The sequence below is a fragment of the Mastomys coucha genome, unplaced genomic scaffold (genome assembly GCF_008632895.1).
Source record: "Mastomys coucha isolate ucsf_1 unplaced genomic scaffold, UCSF_Mcou_1 pScaffold9, whole genome shotgun sequence".
In the NCBI taxonomy this organism is placed as follows: Eukaryota; Metazoa; Chordata; class Mammalia; order Rodentia; family Muridae; genus Mastomys; species Mastomys coucha.
Window position 1 is genome coordinate 8230254 of NW_022196915.1, and position 10158 is coordinate 8240411.

General features: G+C 45.6%; 1 protein-coding gene across 2 annotated transcripts in view; it reads left to right on the forward strand.

Moving 5' to 3' along the window:
• Window positions 1-10158, forward strand: part of Adk (adenosine kinase) — a 412863-nt gene extending 402705 nt beyond the window's left edge. For both annotated transcript variants that reach the window (XM_031362750.1, XM_031362751.1), the window contains exon 11: window positions 10014-10158. In XM_031362750.1, the coding sequence (XP_031218610.1) occupies window positions 10014-10138 (125 nt within the window). In that variant the 3' untranslated portion in view covers window positions 10139-10158. The remainder of the gene's footprint in view (window positions 1-10013) is intronic.

Consider the following 10158-nt stretch of genomic DNA (forward strand, 5'->3'; position numbering starts at 1 on the left):
TGTAGCCCTAGCTGTCCTGGAACTCACTCTGTAGACCAGGCTGGCCTCAAACTCAGAAATCTGCCTGCAGACCATAAGTTCTTTGTCCTTGCTTGGTCTAACAGGTAGTTGCGTGGCCTGCAGAGAACTTTTCAGCTGACCTCCCGTAGTGATGCTGGGTAGGAAGGCTCTATAAACAGGTCTATTTGCATACTTCATCTTGCTTTCTCAACTATATGGTTTTCCAGTGTTCCCTATAAGATGATGTGTGTTTTCCCTGACTGCTGCTTCCTGACTGATCCATAATGGCCTATACTCCACTCCACTTTCTTACAGCCAAAATAACAATTTTAGGAAGAAGTTCAGCTGTTTCCCTCTCGTGGTTCTATTGACAGTGCCTCCATGTTGGCTCTAATAGAACTCTGTGGCCCTCCATCCCTGTCTCTTTCCCTCTTCTTAGCTGCAAGCTCTGTGTATACTGCTCTTCTTTCTGGCCTTAAATACTTTGCACAATTCAACTACACACTGAAGCTCCGAGTAGGTCTGTGGTGGGCTTGCATGATCCAGAAGCCACTGTCCTCAGCACTGTGCTCTGAGGAGCGTCCTAGTATGCTCGAGGCTCTGCAGAGTCCCTCTGGTAACATTTTCTCTTTACCTGAGTGGAGGTCCTGTAATGGGAGCTCAGCTGTCTGAGATCCATGTCACACCACAGACCTTCAGGCTCTTTTTGCCATGCTGCTTTTTCTTGCTGTGCACTCGATACCACTGATCTTTTATTGTTCTCCAACATGTACTTTGCTCTAATGCTTCCTTATTTTCTTCTGTATATAATGTCTATCTCTTACAGCACCCACCAAGGCTCAGTTCAGGACACCTCCTCCAGGAAACGTTTCTTGATTTCTTCAGATACAGATTTTTTTTTTCCTGAAGCAGAAAAATCTAAGCTGATTGTGGTGGCTATATTATCTATCTTTGAGTTCTTTGGTATGTAGCCCAGTACCAAGATATTGAGATATACAACCTTTAAAAAAATAGAGCCTTTGAGTTACAGTCTCCCCTGCTATGTGGCATCTTGGATCTGGTGTCTACTGGTGCAGGAGCCGAGAAAGTTAAGGAGGTGGGAGTAAGAAAGCACCAAACTTGACACTAAATGGCAGGCATCTTTGTTTCTTGTTTGTTTGGTTTGTTTGTTTTCAGACAAGTTCCCCAGGCATGGCAGTGTGTACCTTTGATTCTAACACCAGAACTGGGTGGTTCTCTGTGATCAAGGACACCTACGACTATAGTGAGAGTGGATGGATGGATAGACAGACAGACAGATAGGAAAAACGGGGTCTCATTCAGTATCCCAGACTAGCCTGGAGCTCACTATGTAGCACTTAGCCACCACAACCAGCTTCTAAAGGGCAGGCATCTTTTTTAAACACAAAATAAAGAACTAGAAAACTAAATTGACCCAGAAATGACAGAGAGCAATGTGTGTGCGCACACATGTAGACAGGCTACTGCTTGCTAAAATATTGTATCGGGTTTGCTTTAATTGCATGGTAATGCCTTTAAGAACAAAGGTAATTACATGATAACTTGTGTTACTGCTCTCACATTATCTCTTAATAACTATGTAATTAACTTGTCACTACTGTACAATGTGAAGTTTGATATTACTTACATATAAAGAGCATCGATAACTTCAGTGAACGAGCTGGAGTGAGGCCAGGGACAAAGGCAGTGTGGAAATCACCACATCAGAGCAGTCAGGAAAGCAAATGATTCATTAGATCGTTGTACCTGTCCAGAGGACTGAAACCGAAGTCACAGCAAACAGCTGCAGAGCTGGGGTCGAGTCATGTGACTTTCTGAAGCTAACAAGCATGCAGTAGAGAGAGGATGCTGAGAACGCTGAGGAACCGCTGGGGTAGGGTATAATGCAGAAGCCCTGCACAGTCTCTGCTATTTGGAAGAGATTCTTTTTAAGTAAACATGGGGGAGGGGGTTGTTTGGTTGTGGTTGTTGAGACAGGATCTTACTATGTCTTCTAAGCTAGACTGGAACTGACTTCTCCCTCCTCAACCTCCTAGTTACTAGGATCACTAGCAGGCACCACTAGGCCTGGATCAACATAAAAACAGTGGGAAAGCCAGCTACAGAAGGAGGCAGGCACCTACCTGTAAGGCCCTGGGAAGACCCGGGATCCAAAGCTGTTTCACCCAGACAGAGAGAGACAGAGAGAGACAGAAACAGAGACAGAGCGCACTTAGGGCCAACCTGGGCCATGTGAGATGCTGTCTAAAACAGAGAGGAAGACATTTCTCATCTCGTTTCACCAGCATCTTGAGTTTGTATGTGTGGCATACGTGGCAAAGATGTGCAGCAGCAGAAATTCTGATTCACTGGTGAAAATGAAAACTAGGATGGCCACTTGGGAATACAGTCTGGCAGTTCCTTACACACTACACATATGCTTACCATATGATCCAGCAATTGTGTTCCTTGGCTGCCCAAATGAGTTGAAAACTTATGCCTGCACAAAAACCTGTACACAAATGTGTATAGCAGTTTTACCCATGAATGACAAGACTAAGAAGCAAGCAGCATGCTCTTAAGCCTGTAGGTAAATGAGTACACACACAATGGTCCATGCTGCCAAATACGACTAAGCCAGGAAGAGGAGGTGAACTGGGGCTGCGGTGATGGGCCACTGGTTAAGAGCACTGGACACCCTTGCAGAGGATCCAAGTTTGATGGCGTTCACAACCCTCCATGACTCCAGGACCAGAGGATCTGATTCCCTCTTCCAGCCTCCAAGGGCACCAGGCACATGGCAAACAAGTATACACACAGGCAATAACACCGTACACATAAAAATAAATTCTAAAAAAGAAGAAATGAGTGAACGGGGCTGACAAAGTGGCTCACTGTGTATAGGCGCCTGCCATGGAGCCTAAAGACCTAAGTTCAATACCCAGATCCCACATGGTCCACAGAGAGAACTGACTCCAGCAAATCGTCCTCTCACTCCACATACTTACTGTGGCACAACACACCTACCCTACATCCACACTTAATGAATAAGTGTAAACAAGTAAATTTTTAAAGTAGTCAATTTTACGTTACATATATTTTTCAAAGTACAGAAGCATCTTAGAAACTTGGTGTGGTGGAAGGTATGGCACATGCCTTCAATCCCAGCACTGGGGAGATAGAAGTAGGTGGGTCACTATGAGTTGGAGGCCAGCCTGCTGTACATAGGTTGTTCCAAACCAGCCAGCTGCACAGTAAGACCCTATCTGAAGGCTGGGGCGGGAGCGAGGTGGACCTAGGCTGTTCATTCATTCATTTTATAAAGAAATTCCCTCTCATTTCTAAATATAAACATGCACATTAAGTAAATTATACATTCTTTATGATTAATAAAGACTACTTTTTGAAGCCCCCACTTCTAATTGATTATGTACTATCTGTAGTTCATCTTGCTGGGTTTTAAAAATAGATTATTGAAAAGCCGATACTTTCCAGGGGCCAAAGGTCTTCGCTTTTGTCAGCATCCAGGTTTTCCTTGTCAGAGTAAATGAGACTTCAGAGCACTGCAACACATTCATCAGCCAGTTCTTCTCTCAGAAGGAGGGTGCCGGCACTTAGCCTCACAGAATGTTCCACAACATAAGCTTTTCTCACAAAGATCATGGCAGGAAGAATGAGGAAAACAGATGTTGCTCATAAGGGTTCTAATAGACGTGTTTCCATTGTAAGCTGATCCCACTCTGAACCTGGCGTCTGCCCCATTTGCTGTGTGGGCCGAACATTTCAGTCTCAGAGTTTGGCAGAAAGTTTATACTGACCTTTGTCTGTTACCTGAAAACTGTGATAAAAAATACTCTTGAGAGAATGAGTTCACATTCTTCCAAAGGCATCATTCTATTAGCCAAATTAATTCTCTTCTGTAATTGGGCAAACATTTTATCAACTACGGAGCATTTCTCAGGCCTGGTTGGGAAAAGAGGAAGGACATAAATCTAGTGTGATCTCTACAGGTCATTGTAGCACAGCTTCCAATTAACCTCTAGCTCCACCCTGCTCCCTAGGCTGCCTGGGGCCTCAGGGAAGGCCCGGAAGTCTGCTTGCACAACAGTTTCTCATTATCCTGTCCTGAGCATTTGAGCACAGAGACAGCTCAAGTTCCCCAGGGGCAGTAGCACAGGTTTTTCTGGTTTTGATCTATCTTATTAGTAACTACACCTTTTTCCTTCCTTCCTTTCCTTCCTTCCTTTCCTTCCTTCCTTCCTTCCTTCCTACCTACCTTTCTTCCCTTCCTTCCTTCCCTTCCTTTCCTCCCTTTCTTCCTCCCTCCCCTTCCTTTCCTTCCTCCCTCTCCTCCTCCCTCCCTATCTTCCTTCTTTCCTCCCTCTCTTCCTTCCTCCCTCCCTCCCTCCCTTCCTTCCTTCCTTCCCTTCCTCCCTCCCTTCCTTTCCTCTCTTTCTTCCTCCCTCCCCTTCCTTTCCTCCCTCCCTCTCCTCCTCCCTCCCTTTCTTCCTTCTTTCCTCCCTCTCTTCCTTCCTCCCTCCCTCCCTCGCTCTCTTCCTTCCTTCCTTCCTTCCCTTCCTGTCCTTCCTCCCCTTTCTTCTATGTTAAGTGTAGTTTTTACAAACTTTGACATGCAGTATGCCCTTCCCTGTGGGCATATCCTCCATTCCCATGCCTGTCTATAACCCTTTCCACCCCATCTCATGCATTTGGATTGCCTCCTCTTGGAAACTGTCACAGTAAAGCTGCTGTGAGCGATCAGTTCATTTACAAGTCCAAATGCTTCTGCATTCATTTACCTTGAGCAAACAGCTGGAAATAAAATGACTGAGTCATATAGTAGGTAAATTTAACTTTTTCAAACAATATTTATTTTTCTTTTATATGTATGAGTGCTTGCCTGCATGTATGTCTGTGCACCACATATGTGCCTAGTGCCCTAAAAGGCCAGATGAGGGCATTGGAGTCCCTGGAACTGGAGTTAACAAAGTTCCACGTTGCCATGTGGGTTCTGGAAATGGAACCATGGTCTTCTGGGAAAACAGCTTGCATTTTTAACCACTGAGCCATCTCTCCAGCCCCAAAGTTAACTTTTTCAAGGACCGATAAATTGTTTTCCAAAGTGGTCTTATCATTTTACATTCCTCAGGGCTGGTAAGATGGCTCCCTGGGGAAAGGCACTTGCTTAGCAAGCCAGACCACCTGAACTCAGTCCCTAAACTCATGTAACAATGGAAGGAAAGAACCGACTCCACAAGTTGTCCTCTAAGGCACACGTCATATACTCAGGCAACAATAATAAATGAAGCTTCCTTCACATTCCCTAAGCCAGTGTGCTTAGGGTTCAGGTGGATGCACACCCTTGCCCAGGTGCCATTCAGACAGTCTTGCTGATTTGTTGCTTTAGTGAGTCTGCAGTGACATTAATGCAATTCTGAGCTACATACCTTCAATGGATAATGGTGCTACATCCTACGTGAATTTGGCATCTGTTTCTCTTTGTGGGTTTTGTTTGGTTTTGTTTTGTTTTATTGAGTTATTTATTGTACAGAGCAATCTTGATGAAATCCAAATTATTCTATATTCTGTAAAAGACTTGAACTTGGGGGCTAGGGGGGGTCATCACAGTAGCAGAGAACTTCTAAAGTTGGCATCGGCAGGCCCAAAGTCACAAAGATTTCTCAGATGCCATAATATTATTTTTTGTTTCGCTTTGGGGTTGATTGGTTGGTTTTTTGTTTGCAGTGCTGGGGAATTGAACATAAGGCCTCTCACGGGCCCTGCACTCTGCCGCTGAGCTGTATCCCCAGCCCTCTACCCCAGATTGTTTTCTTTTTTATTCTATTTTGGTTTTTGAGGAAGAGTCTTCTGACAATGGCCAGACAGACCTTGAACTTATACAGGCCTCCTATCTCAGCCTCCCTAGTAGCTAGGCTTACATACATCCAAGTTTTTTGTTTTGTTTTGTTTTGTTTTCGAGACAGGGTTTCTCTGTGTAGCCCTGGCTGTCCTGGAACTCACTCTGTAGACCAGGCTGGCCTCGAACTCAGAAATCCACCTGCCTCTGCCTCCCAAGTGCTGGGATTAAAGGCGTGCTCCACCACTGCCAGGCGACATCCAAGTTTTAAAGGAATTCTGTCACCTAGAGGTCTCTGCCAGCTAGCACACGCTCTTCTGGGTATCTGGGTTTCTCTTCTTTTCCTTCATGCTGCCTTGGCATTGCCAGTGGCTGGTCCTACATGGCTATCTCAGATATCTTTCTAGGTATTCACATGCTTGGTACTGTGAGTAAGTAGCATCTCAAATATTACTTTTTAATTGTAGTAGACACAATTGCTACCTGTGTGTGCTGGTGTAGCTCTTCAGCTGAGCTTCCAGTTGAGATCCTCCAGCTTTGCTAAAGTTGTACTGGTAACAGCTCTCTGATTCCATAGGACTCTTAGACTCATTTGCATATGGGCAGGGTTTTGTTAGTTAACACTAACAAAAACAGTTTCAGTTTTTGAGGTGTTTTTTCTGGCTCCCAAGCAGGCCTCAAACTTCACTGAGTGGCTGAGGATGACCTTGAACTCTGTACCTTCTTACCTCAGCTCCCAAGTGCTGGGATGAAAGGATGTGCTGCCCTGCTGTGCCAAAATAGGCTAGGAGTTCTGGTTGATGGCAGTATTGATATTGAAGAGGGCTTCAACCCACCAGATGGACATGACACTTTCCAACTCTTTGAGTGGAGTGGTGAGATAGGCTCTCATCGTGTATCCCTGGTTGTCGAGAACTCGCTATGTAGACCAGGCTGGCCTCACAAACTCACAGAGGACCACCTGCCTCTGCTTCCTGACTGCTAGGATTAACAGGGTGCACCAGCACTCTTGGCCTTGCCTGTTTTTAGTCACAGTCATGGAAAGTTTTGCCTCCTTCAGATTCTGACAGGGACTTCCTTTCACCCCTCAGCAGCTTACTCTGCTCCAGGAAAGTCTCCATGAGAGTGTTGAAGAGCACGTGGGCTGGCCAGGTGGTGCTAACCTGTGATTCTAGTGTCCAGGAGGATGAGGCAGGAAGAGGTAGAGTCGGGTGAGGCCACCCTGAGCTACATCGCAAAGCCTGCCAGAAAGGGGACACGCGGACAAACATTCTTGCTTCATGTTTAGTCTTAAGGAAAAAAAATGAAATATTTATCATTCACCTTACAATATTAGCAGTAAATTTTTATAAATTTCCTTCTCTGATGGAAAAATTCCTTTCCGTTCCTATTAAAATTGGAATAGATATGAGATGTTGCTAAATGTTTTTTCTGCATGTATTAGAATGCTCTAAGGTCTTCATACTTGGTTTAACATTATGTCAGTATCTAAAAATATTAATCTAAGCTTGAAATAACACTACTTTGTCATAGGTTTTATTATATTTTAATGTGTGTGTATACGTATGTGTGTGTGTGTGTGTGTGTGTGTGTGTGTGTGTGTGCATGCACATGCGTGCACATATGCCATGGCACCTGTATGGAGGTTAGAGAACAACTTTCAGGAGTCAATTGTACCTTCCATAATGGAGTCAGGGAATTGAACTCAGGCTATCCGGTGTGCATGGCAAGCACTTTTATTTGAGAAGCCATCTGATTGGCTCTTATTATCTTGTTACAGGATCGAGGCTTAGGACAGGTTCTCACTATGCAGCCATGGCTAGCCTGGAGCTCACTATGCAGACCAGGCTGTCCTCAAACTCACAAATTCCATCTGCCTCTCACCCCCTGAGTGCTGGAATGAGGTGTACTCCAACACACCAGGCTTCTACTCTTTATTTTTATTCTTTTTGTTTTGTTTTGTTTTGTTTTTATGCATATGAATGTTTTGCCTGCCTATATGCAAGTGCATCACACAGGCCAGAAGAGGGTGCCAGATCCTCCGGAATGGGAGTTACAGAGTTTGTGTAGGTGCTGGGAACTAAACTCAGGACTTTTCAAGACTAGCAAGGACTCTTAACCTCAGAGCTACCTCTCCACACAGCCCCCCTCTCCGCGCCACCCCCCCCCCTTGTCTTTTTTTTAATGTGCTGTTTAATTTGATTTGCTCAGATTTCCTTCAGAACATTTCCATTTTTCTGAATACTGTGCCTGTATTGGTAAGGAGCGTTGCTTGTCAGAGAAAGGCTGGTCAGGGTTAAAGTACAAAGCATCCCTTCTTTTAGTTTTCTGGAGAATCTCTCCAGCATTGGTATTGTTCTTCTTAGCTGTTCAGTGGAGGTCACCATCTGACTGTGGCCTTTGGTAAGAAGCAGTTCAGTGTAGCTCTGAGCACTGACAATAAGAACAGAAGGAAGAGCTGGGCGGTGATGCACGCCTTTAATCCCAGCACTTGGGAGGCAGAGGCAGGCAGATTTCTGAGTTTGAGGCCAGCCTGGTCTACAGAATGAGTTCTAGGACAGCCAGGGCTGCACAGAAAAACCCTGTCTTGAAAAAACAAACAAACAAACAAACCAGAAAGGACTAAGGCCCATGTGAGGTGGCCTGGGTCCATCCGCACGAAGAATGCTTGGGGATATTCTCTGTGGGAAGCTCTTTCTGAGACAGGGTCTTGTTATAGTTCTGCTGCCCTGGATATCAGAAACAGGTGCCCCACCCCCACTGTGGCTTTTATTTACAGTGGCTGCCATCGGGCTAAGTGAGCTTTGACAACCTGTGTACTCAAGAAAGTGCCTGGTTCACCCAATGTGGCAGGTCTGAGGTCTGTGGCTTACATTGTTCATAGTGCTTCTGAATTATCCTCTCATATGTACAACCTCCATGGCGACATGGTCACTCCTCCCTGATTTATACTGTCCTCTTCTGTCTCCGTCTGTCTTGTCCATCTATCTAGAAATGTATTTGTTTCAGCTTCCTCATGCTCTCTGTCTGTCTTCTCAGCCCCGTGACAACAGGCGGGCCTGGGTTGTCCACCTTGTGTGTGACTTGATGACCATGCATAGCCAAGTGGAGTCATTTCTGTTTCTCTTCATTTGTTCCTCTCTTTGTAGCTGATATATATTTGAAGCATTTGGTTTCATATCATTTGTCTTTATTTTAGCTGTTCCTAGAAGGAGGCCAAACCTGACTCCCTTTATTCCATCCTAGAGAGAAGCTGTCTGCAGTGCAGTGTCTGCATTTAGCTTTATGTTAATGTCAGTCTGATCTGCAGCGCCCAGCTGTGAAGTTAGTGCAGTTCAGTGCTGTCTCTGGAAAGAACACCTTCTATGTGTGTCTTTGTCTGTCTGTCTGTCTCTGTCTCTCCCACCCCCCACCCCCCCACTCCCAGATTTTGTTGGTCTTTTTAAACAGACTCCCCCATAGCTCAGGCAGGCCTGTATTCTTTGTGTTACCTAGGCTGCCTGAGACCTGACTCTCCTGTCTCTGCTCCAAATGCTGAGATTGCAGGTGTCCATGGGCACACTGACAGCATGCTGCATCTCTGAGGGGACGGTAGGGATGTCTTGAAATAGCATTGTACTAGGAATAACAACACAGAAACCATCCACAAGGAAGGGGAGAGTTAAACCATAACCTTATCAACAAAGACTCCACATGATACATGTCGGTGGTGCTTTAGACTCACCCTGTGAGTGTGTGATGTGTGTCTCAGACTTCATTACTCTGACACAGAGCTTCAAGGAGGACAGGTTTGTTTCTCACACTTGCAGAGGTGGCAGGAGACCAAAGCAACTCACAGACGGCTGCTGGGAAGCAGAGAGCAAGGCCGTGTGCACTGCTCACTTCTCTTCCATGGATCATTCACTCAGTCCCAGCTGCCTCCTAGGGGGTGCCACCCACAGGCAGGCAAATGTTGCTGTCACGGTCACCAACATCCTTATGCCAGCCCAGAGACAAACTCTGCTGGTGACCTAGGAGCATCTCCGTCCATCAAGTTGACAGTCAAGATTGACCATTATGGTGACACTTAGAGATCAGAGTCACAGGGCGGCAGCTGAGCCCTTGACATTGCTAAGCTCTTACACAGCACTCACGCTCGATCTTCTGTCTGTTCTAGGGTTTCTGTCTCAACTGGTCTCTGACAAGCCTCTGACTGAATGCGTCCGTGCCGGCCACTATGCAGCAAGCGTCATCATTAGGCGAACTGGCTGTACTTTTCCTGAGAAGCCAGACTTCCACTGATGGAAGAAAGAAAACTCAGG